General features: G+C 39.6%; 1 protein-coding gene across 1 annotated transcript in view; it reads left to right on the plus strand.

Moving 5' to 3' along the window:
- Window positions 1-21,068, plus strand: part of cacng2a (calcium channel, voltage-dependent, gamma subunit 2a) — a 59,928-nt gene extending 38,860 nt beyond the window's left edge. The window contains exons 3-4 of the mRNA XM_057346096.1: window positions 16,564-16,704; window positions 18,577-21,068. Of these exons, the coding sequence (XP_057202079.1) occupies window positions 16,564-16,704; window positions 18,577-19,121 (686 nt within the window). The 3' untranslated portion in view covers window positions 19,122-21,068. The remainder of the gene's footprint in view (window positions 1-16,563; window positions 16,705-18,576) is intronic.
- Window positions 21,069-21,357: the final 289 nt, after the last annotated feature.

The raw sequence follows: 21,357 nt of genomic DNA on the forward strand, positions 1-21,357 counted from the left end.
AACTAGGCCCTATTACGGTACACTGGCTTCATCGTAAACACAGGCCATTGATTTCCACTCTTTTTTCGTCTGCGCAAGCAGGCCCAGGAAGCAAGTGTCAAACAAGCCACACGCATCAATCCTAAACTCACAAGCAGGACTATCAGTTACTGTCATCAAAACAAGGGCCCGAATTGACTGGAAACAACATGGTAACAACTGAGAGTAATTGAAGGTTCTGTAACTGAAAAGCACCGTTGGATGGAGGTCTAATTTATCCAAATCTGTGTATGTAACTCAACAAAATATTAAAGCTCAGATTGAGACCAGTTAGACTAGCAAAGGTTTGATTTGTTTCTTCAGTGGGGATATATTACACTAGGAATGATCTACGGCCAAGAACCTCAGGAATCAAAGTTAACCTTATCTGTCAGAGCTTTCGCCCATCCACTCAGAACCGTTTAACCTACTTAAATGAGCACCTATTGGTTAGAAGATGATATTAGATAAAATACCATACAATTATCCCAGTATAGGGCACTTTTAAGCTTCATGCATCACCCCTAACAGGTAGCTGACCTGCTGTAATTGACTCTTCACTGCGTCTGTGATTATAGCTTATGCAGTTATACAGCACAGTTATGTAGCAGCATTGACCCCGTTGCAGTTTATTGTTAATTGACATTGTCATAATGATGCACTGCGAGCGTCCAGGTCTCAGACTGAATATCAGACTCGGATCCGTTCGAGCGCGCTACCCCTTTGTGATGCTCAGACGGGTGCTGAGTTCTTAACTGCACATTGCACGCTCAGCTAAAGTCTTGCCCGTATGTGTCTCAAAATTCAGGGGGCCATAGGGCCTGAAATAATGACCCTGAGCTGTACCCAACAACCAACTCACAGGACCTCACACCCTGTATGTGCGTGTGCATGTGAATTCGTGTGTTTGTCCTTTTCCTTTGCTGCAATTGGATGAACAGGCCGCAATGCTCCCAGTGGCTTGTGAATTAGGACATTCACTTCCATAAATATTTCAGCCTCTTTCTTATATAGGTCAGTTTCTGTCTCTCTCTCTCTCCTCGCTACTTCTCATCTCCCTGCCGCTCTGTCTTATCTTGTCAGATATCTGTTCTGTAGTACCTTTGGTCACCGACTGTGTCCTGGGTTAAAGCAAAGTGATAGAAGATACTGTATGTGGGATAAGCAGATATGGACTCCTTCTATAGACTGCAATGAAATCTAGCAGATATTTGGATGCGGTTTATAATGTACAAACCAAATGTTTTTATATTTTTATTTTCTAAAAACAAAAACAATGTCCTGCTTTGGAAGTTTATCCTGCAATGGACTATGTCTGCAGTCCAAACCTGGAAATGTAAAACTTTCTAAGATGTCATCACGGTTTCGCTTCTTTGCCAAAGGAGATAGCGTATTTACGAAATGCGTTCTATAGAGCAGTTTGTCCGTTTAGGGCTACTGTAGAAACAACATGGCGAATTCCATGCAAGGGGACCCGTGGTGTATGTAGATAGAAATAGCTCATTCTAAGGTAATAAAAACATAACACTTCATTATGTAAGGTCTTTATACACCTCTGAAGACATAGTTATGTATATTATATTGCATTTCTGTCAATAGATCCTCCAAATAACTACACATTGGACCTTTAATAGTATAGTCCTACACTTAACTGCAATGAATGGACAAACAGTGTTTGACATAAATGGAAGGTTAGAAAAATACACCCACGAAGATAAAAATGAAATCCTAAAACAAAAATATTCCTCCCTAATAAAAGAGTTTGTTTCTGAAACTACACATTGTGGTTTGAGATGTGTGCTATGATCCATAGTCTACCAGGCACGAAGCTGTTATGTAAGTAATCTGCAGAGTCACATTAGTGAGGTCACACAAATGATGTCATGGGTGGCGTCATTTAGTTCAATGACACTCCCAAAGAATTGACCATGAAAAAAAAACACTGCGAACGTCAAGAAAAAACTAGGGGAAATAAAAACAGGTCAGTGTGCACATCTCAAAAACACGCTGCATGTATATTCATGCCTGTATTTTTAGACATCCACATTTGCATACTTACAAAATTACTGTATGGATTCATGCACATTTGATAATGGGGAAATTGTGCACTGATTCTCAGGTACCCACAGGCATAAGCTGGTCAACGTTTATCATACAAGAAAAGAAAAAAAACGTAGCAGCAGCATATCATCTGCATACATATTTACAGCACACACAATGGAAATACGCACGCACAAATACCCAGGAGCGCACACATTAACACAGGCCCTATCAGTGGCAGGGTTCTCTTTGCTGGAGTGATCACGAGAACGCAGCCCAGGCAGCGAAATCAGGCAGTTCACACATCCACACACAGTTATATAAGAGTGCTGAAGCATTCCGAAGCGCCAGTGGGTTTTTAGATCATGCCGTGTCAGAGCTGCAATCTTCCACAGCGCTACGGAGGACCAAACAGCAGTGGGGGAGGGAGGGGACGATGAAAGAGAGAGAGAGAGAGAGAGAGAGAGAGAGAGAGAGAGAGAGGAGCCAGCTGGTAGAAGGGACAGAGGCTATTAGAGAGATGAGATGAACCAGGGTAACTAGCGTTAGCTCTTCCTGTAGCTTAACTGGTAGAAAACGGTACAATTCTGAGGTCATGGGTTCATCTTAAAGCATGTGTGGACTGAAATGAATGTTGGAAATGCTTGAATGGCTAACAGAAAAAGAGATAAATCTTTATCACTACAATTTTGTTTTGTCATAGGTAATAATTAGGGGTGTAACGATATACTCAGCTCACGATTCGGTACATATCTCGATGCTGGGTTCACGATACGATACACATCTCGATATTTTGAACAAAATTAAAAAATGAAACTGAAATTCAAATAACATTTATTTTCAAAATATTAACAATTTCAGTAACTTTTTTTGTTGCACATACAACTTAATGAAGAATTTTTACATTTTAAGGCTTAACTGAACCTGCTGTACTGCAGGTTTGTCACTGAGTGACAGCGATTTTTGATTTAGGTTTAGTCATAGTCTTTTGACTAAAATGCAATTAAGTTTTAGTCACATTTTAGTCATCCCCATTATTTCAGTTTTAGTCGACAAAATCTACATTATATTTAGTCTACTAAAATCAATCTGGTTTAACTCATTTAAATGGTGTAATTAAATGTTCCATACAAAGATTTAACTGTTTTGACATAATTTACCTTAGAATTCAATTAAACCAGGTCATTACCTTTATTTTTCAGAAAAGTTCAGTAACTACTTGTAACATAGAGAATATTAGACCATGAACAACATGTACCAGTTCATTCAGTCTCATTTTGACTCAATTGACTCGTTCGTTCAGTGAAGGGCGTATTCATTCAGTGTTGGGTGTAACTAGTTACTAAGTAATTAGTTACTGTAATTTAATTACTTTTCACTTCAAAAAGTAAAGTAAGGGATTACTCTTATTTTTTCTGTAATTTAATTAGTTACTTTTGATGTAATTAAACTAAATACTTTGTGTAATATATGTGTGTGCAATAGTGGAATTAACATCAAAATTCAGTCTAACTTTAAAATGAATGCTTTAATGTATAATTCTCACATTTGTAATACTTTGGTCAGTAAATAAGAGTACTTTATGTAGTTTAATATTATTTATTTGAATGAATTAAAAGAATCACTTAACTAATCAAGGTTGATGTAGGATACAGAAAGTAATTAGTAATAAGTAACTAAATTCTTTTTGGAGAGAGTACTTTTTACAGTATTCTAATTACACTATTGAATATGTAATTAGTAACTAGTAATTAATTACTTTTTCAGAGTAACTTACCCAACACTGATCGCGAAATATCGTAGTATGAAGTATCGTTACACCCCTAGTAATAATCATATCCCTTTTGAATGATAGTATTGGGTGAACAATCCCTTTTATTAGTTTATTAGTTTTAACAGATGATTTCATGTCTTTGGATTGCATCTGTATTTGGTTTCATATAGATCAAGTGGTCATGTACATTGGTTGACATGACAAAATCTACATCAGACCCAAAAGCAGGCACTCAGGAGTATCAGTGATGGTGTGGTTCTTGCCCTCACGGGCACACGTTGTGAATCTGACTCTGGCCAAAACTGGCTGTGACTGGATGACCCAGACACGCGCAGACACACACATACCCGAAACACTGGCCAATAAAATCAATGAGGCCGGCCGAACAGCGGGTTCGCATGTGCGTAGGGTGCACTAGGTTAGCTCAAGGCAGATGATGAACAGGTCCTATAGCAGATGGCAATTAAAGGGATACATCAACCAAAAAAGAAAATTCTGTCATCATTTACTCACCTTCGAGTTGTTCCAAATTCTGATGAACACAGAGAAAGATATTTGGAAGAATGCTTATAACCAGACAGATTTTGCCCCCCATTTACTACCGTAGTAGGAAAAAATACTAAAAAAAAACATTTTTTTTGTTCTGTTGATCACAGAAGAAGGAATTTTAAAGAATGTAGGACAGCAAACAGTTCTGGGGCACTTTTTACTACCATTGTATTATTCCCTGCTATGGTAGTCAATGGGGGGGGCAAAATCTGTCTGGTTATACACATTCTTCCAAATATCTTTCTCTGTGTTCATCAGAACAAAGAACTTTATACAGATTTGGAACAACTAGAGTGAGTAAATGATGACAGAATTTTCATTTTTGGGTGAAGTATCCATTTAAAGAGGAAAACACTGCACAACACACACTGCATGTCCTGATCACTGAGGCAAACAGGAATTTAATGAATCCTTATTCTTTACCTAATTCTTTTTCAACATTCTTTCTCGCTCACTTTATTTGTTTACTTTATATACAACAAACCATCAGACCTGGTGGGGGGATGGGACACATGCCACTTAAGCTGTGGGCACTGGATGTGAAGCACTCACACACGCATGATCACACATGATAGTTCAGGACACTGCCTGTGTCACCCGATGCGACACCGCTTACCCTATAGAGACTGCGTACAGGCCACACGCCCAAATCATATGATCACAACAGCAAAGGTCATGCTCTGCTTTATTGATAGGTTTAGACTGCAGTTGTCATGTACTTTACGTCATGCAAATGGCATTTCCGTATAGGCTACCGTACAGGGTTTAGTCATGTTTCAATGTTTGCATACTTTTTGTCATAAATTAGACATACTGTATAGACCACTTTGCAAGATGTAAAAACTGGCCCAGAAGCACTTACGGTTTCAGTTAGTATGTTTTAATCTAACACATATAGTTGAATCTTTAAGATATTTGTTTAACATTTTAAATCATTTTAAATCAGTAATAAACTTTTCTTCTGGACCAGCATTGAACCAGCGTTTTTTATCTCAATTGAAGAGGTCTATACTTTACATGAAGTGCATATTTTATAAAACTGCATTACACTTTAAACAGTCAAGTATATGAAATACTATTACTAGAAGGAAACATAAATGGCACAATTTCCTAAAAATTTTCACATTTTGCAAAAAATGTTGATGTTGACCAGTTAATTGTGAACATGCAGCATGTGATAGGGTTGGGCAACAAAAATGATGTCATCTTGTTATAAAAACAGATACAACATCAGTCTCTGGAGATTTGTCTTCAAGAGCTGTCTTGCAAATTTAGAATTGAGGTTCTTACTTTTTAAGTGTTTTTTAAATAAATGTGTTGTCTTGAGAGAATTTCTCACCACTTGTCAGAAATGAACTACAGTGATGACTGCATAAATGCACAAGTGCTTCACTTGTGTTTGTGCCTGTTTACACTTACAGAAATAGCCATGACATGACAAGTCTTCAGCCTAACTGTTTTAAGAAATGAGTCTCTGACTGATTCTCTGCTCGATTTGAATAAAATATAGCTTTATAACTTTAACTGAGGCTTCTTTGACTGTATTAAATGACCAATAATAACATTCTATCAACTTAAAGGGATAATAAAAATTCTGTCATCATTTATTCACCTTCGAGTTGTTCCAACCCTGTACAGCAAAGAGTTCCATTGTCATTTTTCCTACTATTAGTAGTCAATGGGGTCAAGAACTCAGTTTGGTTACAAGCATTCGTCCAAACATCTTTGTGTTTAAACAAACAAAGAAATGTATTCAGGTTTGAAACAACTAGAGAGTGAGTAATTCATGACAGAATTTTCATTTTTGGGTGAACTTAAATTCCCGGAACATTATTTCAACGCAAATACTTCTACAAATTACATTTTATTGGGTATGGTTAACTTTTGTTGTATGAGCATGAAAAAAATGTTCAAAAATGTTTGAAAAATTTTTAAAGCACTTTTTGCAAAACAACAGATTATGACTGTGACAATACAAAAACTGTTTAAAGGCTCAAATGAGAGTAATACTTGAAGGTATTTTTCGGAGGTGAAAAAGTTCATTTTTTCATTTTTTTGCAAGCACAGGGTGGATATGACTCAGGTAGAGGTGTGTTTATTTAGATGGCTGATGATAGGGAAGTGTGTGTGGTGAAAGGGCAAGGTGTTGGGGCAGCGCCACATTAATACGTGTTTGTAGAATTCAATCAATGTGCCTGCAAGCTACACCACCTGATTAGCATGACCCTCTCCTGCACATCAGCACATTCAAGTATGTGGGAGGCTGATTAAGTGTGAATGCTAAATTTCTTTCACAATGCTGTCAATGAGCGAGAGAGCGTGAGTGAAGGAAAGACGAGGAAAGCAACGAATAGAGCAAGGCAAAAGTGAAGACGGCAAGAATGAGCGTCCATTCACATGTGCTTATAAGTTTTACTTGTACATGCATGTGTAGTAGCTGCCGCTAATGCTAAGCAGGTGTTCGTTTTTCATACATGCAGCATATCAGTGAGTTATAGTTGGTGTGGTGAGCTCAAGGTCAAGGTTTGGTTAGCATAGGTTCAGTTAGATGCTGTATCTCAACCGTCATCTGGAGCCAAAAATAATCTTTCATTAGTGGTGTTGGAGAATAAATATTTAGTTTGATAGAAAAGCCGTTTTGAGATGTTATAGACCTACACTGCTTTTTACAGTTTTTCGGCGTATAATAACAAAAACTGTAAAATGTAAAATTACAGAAAAAGACAGCAAATTTACCAAAAAAACAGGGGAACGTGTAATTTTACAGGGAAAATGTTATTTTACGGTTTATCTCTGGTGCCCCAGCTGCCAGAAAATTTCCCATTTTTACATGATTTTTTTACAGTGTAGTCCTGTCTAAAAGAAGCCCCACTTCACCTCAGGGTTCTGCCCGAGCTGGCAGCATTTTTGACCTCCACCAAAGCATTGACCTTCATTGAATCACACGCTTCTTAACCCCCCACACTGATTATGTTTTCCTGGCTTGTTCATTATGAAACTTGTTCACTTGTTCACCCATTCCTAGCCTCACTAGCTATCATAGCAGGCGAGGGGTGAGGATGATCATTTGGACCGTGTCATTTTTAGCTGTGGTCCAGAATATTGGATTGACAGCTCCTCCAACCTACAGCACACAGGGGCTTTGTGTGATTGCATGCCGTACATGCTTGCAAGTATAATTGTAATACAACACAAAACTACGTCACAGACTTCTTGTTCTGCTTCCTTTCATTCACATTCCAGCACACGTTTAGATGCGGCCAACTGGGAAAAGCTCCTATATGCCAGACGGCCAGTCCGCCCCTGTACACCCCAAAGGGCAACTGATATAGTGAATACAAAAGAATTAAAGACCTGGGTTCTTCGGACACAACACAAAAATCTTTTTACACCAATACAGGGGCGTAATCATCATCTTTAGTAACATCATAAAAAACATATAGCCTTATTAAATACTTTATAGAGCCCTATACTCGGGTATAATCATTGTAAAATGTTAGAATTAGTAAGTAAAGACTATGATAACCATGCTGTTTTAGCAACATCATAATATTTGTAAAGCCCACCATTGTATATTTAAAATACTTTATACTGTATAAATAATCATCTTTAATATTAGTTTTTAAGCTGTGCCATCACTGACACTTTAACTTTAGGAATAGCCCAGGCTGTGTAGAGCTTTAAGATTGAGCTGTTCAAAGCCCCAGTTCACCAGCACACAATCTCTAATAGAAGCTGGCATTAAAAAAAACGCTGCTTCTTCGCTCCTCTCTTTTGCTCATTTCCTCGCTTCAGGCTGAACTTGCCCCTTCTCCTCTTTGCCTATTCCACCATGTTAATAACAACCCCAGGCACTGTTTATGCCCCTGACAGACCCTCAAACGCTGCAAAGGGCTTGTGTGAAAATTTCCCTGTGCTCTGTGCCAGCGTCATGCCCAGGGAGTCTGGGCAGATTGCCGAGAGAGATGGGCTTGCCCTGGGGCATCATTATCAGTTCGGTTCCCCAGAAGCACCCATACTAAAGCCCTCATTTCAAAGAAAGAAAAACAAAGAAAAAGGGTTGTTCCAAGCACTTTGGAGTTGTTGCCACAGTTCTTGTGGATTTAGGCTGTCTCAGTATTTTTTGTCTCTTTATCTCAGACTGAGATTTCTGTGTGGGCTATACCATCTGTTGTAATTTATATATATTTTAAACCATGTGATGGTGACAATCAGATTTGCATCTATAACAGAAGTATAAAGGTTTCCTTTTACATACACTTTTATGTATTATCTTTTGCTTCTAATAACTAAATAAAACCCCAAATAAGGGTATTTATTGTATTATTTGAAAAGTAAGTTTCACTTATGCTATATTACCTATAATTTTGACATTTAATACCTTTAATTAAAAAAAGCTTGTCCAGTTTTAAACAATAAAACTTCTTTAAATATCCCAAATATAAGTAACAATGTAGTTGTAGCCCATTAGAGATGTGCTGGTGAGGAAATGTTCCCAGTGAATAATAAACTAATTTTGATCTTCAATGTAAGATATTTAGATTATTCCCTTTCCTTCAACAAAAAGTATTATTAACATTATTCAATATTATCAAAACGAATAAGACGTGTGACATGATATACTCGCGTTGTATAACACAAATAAACAAAAGGTCTTAGTAACTTCCGGGAACTATTGAGAGCCTCCATTGCTGTGAAAAAACTGTTCCATTGGAGTCAACGGAGTTGACGCAACTCTCTCTCTCAATGGCTCTGGAGTTGACTACGACCGCCCAAATGTATACGCAAGTAAGGTGGGCGGTACCTGTCAGTACAATTGCTTTGGAACCTGATGTTCCAAATATGGTAAGAGGCGTTACATTTCCGTCACACGCTTGCAGTATTCGACCAATCACTACGCACTGGTTAACTGGCCAATCATAGCACACCTCGCTTTTCAGAGCCATGAGCTTTGTAAAAAATCTGTGCGTTTCAGAGAGGCGGGGCAAAGAGGAGATACAAACATGCACGGTATGTGGAAAATACAGCATTTTTTAACCTTAAATCGTGTATACACATTGCATTACATCTAAAACAAACGATAATATTCGTTTTAGCCGTGTCATAAAACCAGTGGTGTAAAGTATTGGAGTAAATGTACTTAGTTACTTTACTTAAGTATCTTTTTGGCTACTTTGTAGTTGTACTGAGTATTAAAGATATTAGCAACTTTTACTCTCTACTTAACTACATTTTTGAACAAGTATATGTACTCTTTACTCCACTACATATGTAATGACTAATGCAATTACACATTACATTTTGCATGCCACCTATCTTATAATTAATATTGCCATTCACAGGGCATTGAAGGTACTACAATCTTGTGGATTTTGCCATAAATTACAAAAACTTGTCAACATGGCTTCTTTATATGAATATGAGTGCAGTATCAGGTAGATGTCAATCGCTGGCGGTTTATACATGGTTAGCCCTTACCCGCTATTTCTACAGTAATATATTGGCAACACTCTTGCCAGCTAGTTACTGTAGGTCACACATCTACAAAAGCTCTTGTTTTTAAAACTAACTCTTCCTAAATGTGCTCTAAACATGTTTGCTCAAAATTTGACCATATGGTGGGACTATTGCCATGAAGTGATGTAAACCAGTAAAAAGAATGTATAGTATTTCAATTTTCAAAAGTGCTCTCACACTATATAGACAAAATATTAACCTATAGAATGAGTCGGACACAGAGAAATGAACAATCCACATATGAATCTCAACAATGGTGACAATCAACTGAACAGCTTCATGCTGCAATGCATGCTGGGTACATAGTACAAAACTCATTCATGATTGTTTGTCACCATTGATGAGGTTTGTATGTCAAGTGTCTAACTGTGTCTCAATTGCAAAGAAAGATTTTCTGACAGAGATCTTTCCATTATAACATGTAATCACTTTACCAAACATATCTTAATAAATCTTAAATGCTATATTATTATTATTTAATGATTGAATTCTTTCAGATGTATCTTCAGTTACTAAGCAAACATAAAGTTGCGGTTCCTGTAAAGTCCCTTTCAGTGTTATTGTATAAGTGTACATTTTAAAGCTACAAGAAAGTCAAAGAGTCCAACCAAAGCAAACACTGATCGCCATAATGGTGACTTAAAACACAATTGAACCACTATGAACTAGAGTTAAATCTCAATAAGATCCATCTTACACAGATGACAGAAATAAAGTGAAAGTGGTGTCTGTAATATGTGAAGATGTTATTGATGTTTGTGTTTAATTCTCCTCTGGTGAAATCTTGACAGATTTATTGTGTTCATCTGTTATTTACACTTGTTCATCTAAGACTGTGTGACTTAAGTGCGTTAATAGATTCTTTAATAATGTATCTTCAAACAGCCATTGCAGTAGTTTACTGTAAAACACCTACAGTAACTAGCTGGCAACAGTGTTGCCAATATATTACTGTAGAAATGGCAGGTAAGGGCTAACAGTGTATGTGAAATGAGGACATGACTGCAGCTGGCGATGAGGCCCAAACCAGCATGTCCAGTGCAAAAAGGCTTTGACTTTTTAATTCTACTTAACATTATTTTATTTATCTGTTATATTGAAGAGACCTTTTTGAAGGACTTTGGTTTACTTATGAGCAGTTGAGCTTAAATGAGACTTAGGGTGTTTGTAATGACGTAGGTTATGGTGTCGACCATGATTTGTTGCAATTTTGAGGTGTTCAGTCTTATTATGATTTAAGAAAATAAATGCGATTGCTCACCTCACAAATCAACTGTTTCTAGTTTTTCACTGATGTGTCTCTTAAGTGTTGAGGACTAGTGCTGCTTTGAGCCTACATTCAGTATGAGTAAAATACTCAAGTACTGTTAAAATCAGATACTCAAAGACTTTTACTCAAGTCGTTTTGGAATTGGTGACTTGTAACTTGTAATGGAGTAATTTTCACTGCAAGGTATCTGTACTTTTACTTAAGTATGGTTTTCAGGTACTCTTTACACCTCTGCATAAAACTTTGTGCGGCGCCCCTATGCATCGCATATACTGCATACCCCATTTTTGCGCCACTGTATATATATATTCTCAACACTTTTTCCTCTGCAAACATAGAAAAGGATAAATAGGATAGATGCTGCAAGAATTGATCATTGAAAACTATAATAATCATACAACATAATTATCAAAGATCCAATGTTTTGGGGAAATGCTTCTGCTTGTTATATTATACAGTACAGATTAATCATATTATATAATATCATTTTATTGTTATTTATTATTCTAGTATGTGTAGTCATAGCTCTTTGCGTTGTATTTGCGGTGTGTAATCTATCTATGGACAGTATTCATTAACGAAGTGTTTGAAAACATCAACTGAAATGCATAGTCACTGCAGCTTCCCCCCTGGGATGAAAACCAACCCAGAATCCTGGTCTCTCAGGACACGTCTGTCACCTTCAGCACTGTCGCTTTAAACGCTCAAGTCAACAATCAATAGATTTAGGTTATTATCTGTTCCTTCCTTCAATTTCACCTTCTGCCTCACATCCGTTCCCGTCTCCTTAGTTCTTTCTTTCTAGTGTCAATGTGAATGAGGCTGATGGATGAGAAGGAGGTGCTATGTCCCCTCTGTGCTTTGACTGGCCATGTCAATATCCCCTCTGGTTAATGTGAGTCTGGGGAAAGTGTGTAAGAGAAAGAGAGAGAGAGAGAGACATTTGGCAGAAGGTTCTTACGGGGCAACAGGAACAGGGGTCAGCACCCAGCACCCAGCACACCTTAATATTTAATCACACCATTCCCAGCAACTCTACACCCTACAGAGAGAGAAAAGAAAGTCAGGAGAAAGAACATGCAAGGACATCCAGCTGAAGATGCACTTTTATTTATGTTGTGTTTATATACGTATATATCTATGGGTCAAAGATGTTAATATGTCCCCATCTAAAGAAATGTACAAAAGTGATTTAATGTCCATAGAAACTACATTAAATGTAAGTAAAATGTCTACCTTATGGTTTCAACTAAGTTTTTAGAGAATAAAATGTCAAAATTTGGTTGAAATAATGTTACATTGTCATTCAGTGTAACACAATATTTATGTACAAATATTGTGCTTTAAATGAGTAAAAAATTCTTATTGAAAAATGAAGTAATTAAAAAAAAAGTAAAATTACAACTAATTAGCAATATTGTTACACTGAATGACATTTTAGTAGTCTTCTGTAAATCAGGGAAAAATTTATGATATTTATTGTTTGCTCAGGAGAACAAAACCAAAAATGTAAGTAAATTAAACAGAAAACTATGGAAGGATAATGACAAAATATATTCATTTTAAAGCGATTTGTGGAAAGTGCGACTCCACACTCTAAAAATAAAAGGTGTATATCTTGGTGCTTCGGTGGTTCTTCAGAGGTTCTTTGGGGTGACCGATGTGCTATATAGCACCGTTTCTGTATAAAGAACCTGTTAAGCCCCTGTATGGTCCTTCAGCGGTTCTATATAGCGCCTCAGTCATCCCAAAGAACCACTGAAGCAAGAAAATATGGTTCTATACAGCACTAAAAGTGGTTCCCCTATGATTACGAGCCAAGAACCACTTTTAGTGCTATATAGCACTATTTTTTTTAGAGTGCATTGGACCGATCGAATTCACAAAAATAAGAATGTGTTGTTCTAGTCAACACCGCACAATAATTTGTTGATAATGTGTTTATTTATGTAAAGTTACATTTTAAACCAACGTATTGTTTAATGCACAATTTCTGGCCTCATAGAGTCTTACTAGTAGAAAAAAGTGGGAAATGAAAGCCTAAGAAAGGGACAGAGAATTATGAAGGTCTCCTGTCATGGATTCACAGGAGAAGAACCCAAGCGCAGGCAGCAAGGTGATGGGAACACTAAGATTTTAATAATAACATAACATACACGAAACAGAAACACCCACAATGGGGAAAACGAACTAAAAATGAACTCCAAACAAAGACTTCCCACACGGGGGCAAAAAACAAAAGAGACAGGATACTTTAACTACAAAAACAAAGACACGACTTGATACTTAATAACATCCAGACAAGGGGCAAGGTAATCCACAAGGCAGGGTAACAGGAACACGAGCAAGGAACAGAAACAAGACAGCATAGCATACAACCACAAAAGCACAGGGTACAGGAACAACGAACGAGCACAGGACAATGAAACACGAGGGCATTATATAGGGAAGACAAACGAGGGATAATGACACAGGGCAGGTGAGGGTAATGAAACACGGCCGGGAAGTAATACAGGAAACGAGAGGGGTGGGGCCAATGACGAGACACAAGAAAACACATGGAGTGTCAAAAGATAAACACCCCATGGCTTTCACACACTAAACAGACAGAAGCCCCCCCTTTCGTGACAAAACCCCCCCTTTACCAAGTGGGAGACTGACGAGACAAGACAAGGCAAAACAATGAAAACAAAATCAAGGGCAAGCATGACAGGACAACAACAGAATTAAGGTGGGACATCAAAATAATAAACATGGGAGGGGGGGTGGGACAAGACAAGGGTTCATAAGGGGAAGTCCAAAGGGGGGGAGTCCAAAGGGGTTGGGACATGGGAGAATAGTCTTAGCCCCTGGGGGCGCTCGCGTGGGTGGAGTCCCCAGAGGCTTGGTTGTGGCCGACTTGGTTGTCGGCCGGACCCGGCTAGGGGCCGGCCGCACTGCCGGCTGAGATGCCGGCTGGGCCGAGCTAGACACCGGCTGGACAGGGCTTGACGCCGGCTGGAAGGCCGGCTGCACCGGCTGGGCAGGACAGGACACCGGAATGGACTCCGGCTGCACCGGACTGGATACCGGCTGCACCGGACTGGACACCGGCTGTGCCGGGCTAGACGCCGGCTGCACCGGACTGGACACAGGCTGGATCGCCGGATGGGACGCCGACTGGATCGCGGCTGGGACGCCAGCTGGATCACCGGCTGGGACGCCGGCTGCTGCACCGGCTGGGATGCCGGCTGGGCAGCGCTCACTGGCGGCTGGGCAGGGTTCAGTATCCCCCTCCTCAGCTTCTTTTTCTTGGCCCGGCCTACAGGACGTGTGGCCGGCTGGAGAGAAGCGATGGGGAGCCCGGTTAGCTCCGTACCTTAGGAGTCGGACGGTGAGTCCCATGACTCCCTTCGTCTACGCCGGCCACGGATGATGATGGGCGGAGGAGGAGCTGCCGGGGGAGAGGAGGATGGTGTGGTGACACCCAAAACCCCGACCTGTAAGGGGCTATCCTCCTGGATGGTCGCCAGCCCCGTGAGAGGCTCCGCCATGGACATTCCCCTGGGCTCCTCATGAATCATCGCGGGTCTCAACAAGCGCATCTCAGCTGGCTCGAAAGGTTCATCGAGGCAGCTGTTGAAGATTACCTTCAATTCTGCCTCGGTGAACCCCGAGTAGCGCGCGGTGGACAGGAAGTCCATGGCGAAGTCTTTCACGGGGGTCCCCCTCTGGCGGAAGCCGAACAGGGCGTGAGCCTGGCAACTCCTGAATGCCTCGCTCGACTCCTCCATGCTACCTGCTGGGTTCTGAAGTGGCTCGTTCGTTCTGTCATGGATTCACAGGAGAAGAACCCAAGCGCAGGCAGCAAGGTGATGGGAACATTAAGATTTTAATAATAACAAAACATACACGAAACAGAAACACCTACAATGGGGAAAATGAACTAAAAATGAACTCCAAACAAAGACTTCCCACACGGGGGGCAAAAAACAAAAGAGACAGGATACTTTAACTACAAAAACTAAGACACGACTTGATACTTAATGACATCCAGACAAGGGGCAAGGTAATCCACAAGGCAGGGTAACAGGAACACGAGCAAGGAACAGAAACAAGACAGCATAGCATACAACCACAAAAGCACAGGGTACAGGAACAACGAACGAGCACAGGACAATGAAACACGAGGGCATTATATAGGGAAGACAAACGAGGGATAATGACACAGGGCAGGTGAGGGTAATGAAACACGGCCGGGAAGTAATAAAGGAAACGAGAGGGGCGGGGCCAATGACGAGACATGAGAAAACACATGGAGTGTCAAAAGATAAACACCCCATGGCTTTCTCACACTAAACCAAAGGCTTTGTCACGACTCTGCCACAAGACCAAGAAAACCATGACAAGATAAGGCAGAGTCATGACATCTCCTTTAGATTGTGTGGACAGCGAGAAAAACAGAGAGAAGGAGACAGATATGAAAGGACAGAACAAGGCGAAAGAAAATTAAAATGCCATTCATCACTTCGAGTGAAGTCTCATTTAAGTTTCTCCAGAGGGGGAAAGAACTGCAGCGAATTCGAATATATCAACTTATATAACACATGCCGCAAATGAGATAGCGTTTTTAGCACAGCACATTCTGGCGCAAGCAAAATATTATAGTATATTATAGTATTGAATTACAACTTGCAATGTCTTTTTACTTGTATTGATGTAATGCTCAAACCAGCACAAGTTCACAGTGTTGTCATGCTGTCCAAACAAGAGAGAGAGAGAGAGAGAGAGAGAGAGACTTGCTGAGTTTGCAAACTAGATGAAGCGGTGAAAATTTAACTAGCCTAATGAAAGCATAACTTTGCATGTCAAGTATTTTGGATGAAGGAAGAAGAGAGGTAAGAGAGTAAGGATTGAGAATTCAGAAGGACTGACTAAGAAAAAAAATGTGAGAAAACTACACCGAAAAGGGGAAAGTTGTCTGTAAAACTTTTCCTTGAGAAGATTACCTTGTCATTTCCAGCCAACTCTTGCTAAAGTCATGACAAACGTTTTGTAAATATGAGAGAAAAAGATATCTGTAATATGTTGGGAGTGTTTGGTGGGACTCTTGACCTCAGATTGCTCTTGCACAAGCGTTTTAGAGGGTGTGCGAGGCTGCGAGCTGTTTACTCTACTGGCAAAGTGTTGATTGGTTGTGTTGCTTGGTACTGAGGAGAACAGCTGCTAAAATCAGCTAAAAGGACAGCTCGCTTTCTCTCTCCATCTCGTTTTCCTTCTCACACCGTGTTCTGAACTCAGACCATTCAACAAGTGACAGCGTCACTTGTTGTGACTGTTGTCGTCACTTGTTGTGACTGTTGTGAAAAGTGATTTAACAATTTCTCTGTATTTCCCCTTCTCTCTCCATCTGTAGGGGCCGTGCGAGCATCTAGTATCTTCCCCATCCTCAGCGTCATCCTGCTCTTCATGGGTGGCCTGTGTATAGCTGCCAGTGAGTTCTACAAGTCCCGCCACAATATCATCCTTAGTGCAGGCATCCTCTTCGTGTCTGCGGGTGAGTCCATGTTAAACGATTTTGCAGAGCCGTGAGACCCTTATGATATACACAAGACTTGATGGTACGGAGACCTGGGTTCAAATTCTTTTGATGAATGTGGCAGACATCCACTTTCAGGCGTACTTTGTGTTACGAGTATAGCCCGGGTATAGTGTCGTTTTCCATCTTGTGAATTACTGATGATCGCTAGAAACGTACACAAACAACTAAATCAAATTCCATTTACCGCCTACGTAATGCACACAGAATGGAGGTGTGTTAACACAGAAAAGAATGACAATGACTCAGTTTAAATATGATTTTGCAATGCATCAAGTGGCTGCATGGTTTAACTGAATTGTGGGTGGTTGTGAATAAGACTCGGGTGTTGTGCTAAAAACGCATGAAAGTGGCACAACTCCTCAGCCAATTTTGTCTCTCACAAGACTTTTTTAAAGTTCTATACAGTTGCCAGTTAGCAAGTCGATTTCTTTCCTGTCTCTCTTTGCTCCTGATTCTGTTGCTAGGCTTACAGAAGCCTTTTGGGATTAAACTCTAAAAATATGGTGTCCCTGACACACTTTCCCAGTGATCCATCATGGTGGTTTCAGTCTGTCACACACAACTCGAGCAGGGTGTGACTGAAGTCAGCAGCGAGCCACAGATCATGTTCCTGTGGGTCACCCACTCCAATCTCAGATTTTAAGATCAATCTTCTCATTTACTTCCTCACCCTGACAAATTAAAGCAACTTTTAGTTTATGACTTGGGCGTTAAAGCATATGTGGGATATTGCGAATTCGGTTGTTAACCTTGCTATTTAAATGAGAGTTGCATTTTATATTGTGAGACAGAGATTAAATAAAGAGTTGGTCATGCTTTTTACATTCAGGGTCTAAATTTTACTTTGAGGTGCACCAGCAAATGGCATGTGAACTGAGAAAAGTTTTGTTACTGGTCATAAATATTATATTTTTCTTTTTTTATATAATTCTTTTTCGCAGACATAAAACTTCCTTTTGAAGTTTTTCTATGCGTATCAGCAACAGTCTCACAGAAATTCGAAACTATTTTATGAGATGGTTAATTTGTGTGAATTCGTACAATCTTATTTGTATGTTTTAGTACGATTTGCTTTCTCGCCAGTGGCGTTATATTTAGGGGAGGGGCTTCAGTATTGCTTTTTTCTACTAATCGTATGTTTTTGTACGATTCACATCGTAGGAATTCATATGAATTAGCCACCTCGTAAAATAAATAAAAAAAATTGGTGAGATCAGGTTGGCGAATTTGTGGCGAATCAGGTCATAGTGTCACGCACAAAGCATCATATATGGGTAGTTGACGAATAAACTATAAATCTGTCCTATGGTGTGACTGCAAAAATGTACAAAACAAACTGTTAATAATATATTACTTTATATTATTCATATTTATAGGAGAGATTTATCTTCATTGTTAGTTTTTTCTTCTTCTAAATTTTACTGTCACACCATTGGACACAAGTATGGTTTATCTGTCAACTACCCAAATGCATCATAGATGTTTCAGTCTCTAAATGTGCATCTGTCAAAATATGTTACGATGCACAAATTTTTGTTTAGGTGATTCGTTTCATCATATATGTTAAGTTGCATTAACATTTTTATGGTAATATACGGTCTAATTCACATGAAAAGTAATGAGGCCATGTTGTGAAATTAGTCAGTGATGTTGGCCTTCCTAAGTCAATAGGTAGTTTCTTTTGCTCTAGTAACACTAAGGTCATAGGTTCGATTCCACAGACCAATTACATGTACACCTTACATACACAACAATTCCAAATGCATACAAAAAATATTATTTTAGGTTCTCTGCAAAGCATTAAAATATCTCCCGTCTTCTCCACAGGCCTCAGTAACATCATTGGCATGATCGTGTACATATCAGCCAATGCGGGGGATCCCTCAAAGAGCGACTCCAAGAAAAACAGCTACTCGTACGGCTGGAGTTTCTACTTTGGTGCTTTGTCCTTTATCATGGCTGAGATGGTGGGCGTGCTGGCCGTGCACATGTTTATCGACCGGCATCGAGAGTTGCGTGCAGGCGCGCGAGCCGCAGATTACCTGCAGGGCTCGGCCATCACGCGCATCCCCAGCTACCGGTACCGCTATCGACGCCGTTCCCGCTCCTCGTCCCGTTCCACAGACCCGTCACACTCCCGCGAAGCCTCGCCGGTGGGCTTGAAAGGTTTCGGAGCGTTGCCTTCCACCGAGATCTCAATGTACACGCTCACCCGCGGGGGAGACACCCTAAAGACCGGTCAAGGCACTCCCACCACAACCTACAATTCCGAGAGGGACCACAACTTCCTGCAGGTCCACAACTGCATCCAGAAGGACCTAAAAGACTCATCCCATACTAACACAGCCAACCGACGTACCACCCCTGTATGAGGCACAACCTCCCCCCATACAGATAGCGGGGAGAAAGGAGCAGGGCTGAGGCGGAGATGAGGCCCAAAGTATTACAGATCAAACTTCATGTACCATGAGTTCTCATGACTAAGAGGAAAAGGAGGATTTTTACTTTTCGATCAAAGATTACACATGTATGCATGATTTTGCCATTTGCCATTGACAAAATAAGTCTGGTTTTAAATGGAGAAAGGTAATGCGAGGTTTGCAGAAGGGTTCATTCAGCCTGTGACATGGGAGCTGTAGCTTGTGGTGTGGATATGACATCTTTTTTTTGTAAAAAAAAACATTTCACTACTCTTGTCGGTCTACATGGAACAACAAGCTACTGCTCCCTCATAGCGTTCTTCCCCTTTCCAATGTATTCATCATATTTATGTTCATTTGTTATTTGCATAAAAACTGTGAACCTTTGCAGTAGGGTATTCAGTAAGTAATAGCCCAGTCTGCAATCTCTTACAAAAGGTACAATATATATACATATAGTATATATATGTATGTATTAATTTTATAAATAAATTAACATAATAATCAAGACTTTTCTGAGGCAAAAAAAAAACAAGAAAAGGAAATACCGCTGTTGTTGGGTGTTGGAAGAGACACGGGTCCCCGAGCGACTGTGGATGATGGACGACATCGCAAGAGAATCTTCACTGCAAAGCTGCTGTAACAACAGACTAAGACATTCAACCTTAGACAAAATTCTATTCTTTTAAAAGAACCTTCTCATCTTTTTCTCAGTCCCTGTTTGCTTCCTTTTGTTTTCCTCTCACGTTCGGTCGTCATAGGAGCGAGGAAAAATGGCGCGTATGTCGAACCCCTTCACCGCAACGAAAGGGGTCAGAGTTCGCTAAAAGACTCCAGAAACGACTGCCAAGACGAAAATAAAGGAAGGAGGAGGGGAGGAGGGAAAGAAGAGGATGCAGAACTCTAAATAAATACTTGCGAGAAAGCAAGCGACAAATAAAAGTACGAAATATTACGAGAAACGAAGCTAAGTGACTCACGAATACAAAGATTAAATGCATGCTATAAATTTACAGCAATCCTGCTCTTGAAACTTAAGTTTTAAAGGATAATGATAATTATAAAGGGAAAAGCGATGTTAAAAAAGTTAAATATTAATGTTTTGTGTACTCTTTTGGTTTTCTCATTATAATAATATACTTTGGTGATAAACCAAACAAATGACAACAGAAATGCTTTTTTAATTCTGAGTTATTTCTTTGTAAGTACGTGTATTTCTTTCGTTGGTTTATTTTTCTCAGAATCACACGCCTTAGTCATTTCGTTGGTTTCATTTTAATGTGTCGTTTTATTTGAAATGAAATCTAAAGGTGCCAAAACAGAATGATCCTAAACTTGGATGCATCAAGTCCTGATGAATAAAAAGACAAACCCAAGGGGGAACAAACTCGCTGCTTCTCTGTGTTGATACATCACTCAAAACCTCACGCACCTGGCGAGGTTTCAAGCATCATTTAAACCAGCGGGAAGGCAGGCAGTGTTGTGTGCGAGCATGAGGCTTTCCAGATGAGTCAGACATGAGTAAGTAACAGTAGGGAAGCAAAGTAACAGGCCACGTAATTACTCATCTGTTCCAGGCTAATCTATATGTGGGAAACAGTCTCTTAAGTGTGTAATGTATCCATTGCAGTAGTCATGTGGATTTGTATGTGAATGTCATTATTTGCACACTCTTATATCATTTGACATTTCTTCTGTGGAATACAAACAGTTTTCCAGTAATTATAATGAATGAGGACTAACACTTTTACGGTTTAAAAAGCTAGGTCAAGCAGGTAACATAATGGTATTTACGCTTTTCTTGTAATCATATAATAGCTTTGTGACCCCCAAGCTGTTATTCCCTGACCTGAACTTGAACTGAAACAGTCAGATTTGTAAATAAAGCATTTTGATTTTCATGAATTGGAAACTGATTCACAATTCTGTCTCTAAAGTACAATTTGTACACTTGGTTATGTAGAACAGTATGTAGAACTGATTTTTTTGTTAACAGTGCCTTCAATTTTAGTCCTCACATAAGACTATTGTACGGTTTCAGAAAAGTATTTTTTAGGAAGAGTGACCTGTACAGTTCCATTTTTTCTTTTGTGTTCCATGCCAGTTTAACACAACATCACGGTAAGCCACTCACTTTTTCTTCGCCACAACACAGCGCACCTGCAAGTTCCACAAAAGAGTCGAGCAA

This window comes from Triplophysa rosa, linkage group LG11, assembly GCF_024868665.1.
Source record: "Triplophysa rosa linkage group LG11, Trosa_1v2, whole genome shotgun sequence".
Classification (NCBI taxonomy): Eukaryota; Metazoa; Chordata; class Actinopteri; order Cypriniformes; family Nemacheilidae; genus Triplophysa; species Triplophysa rosa.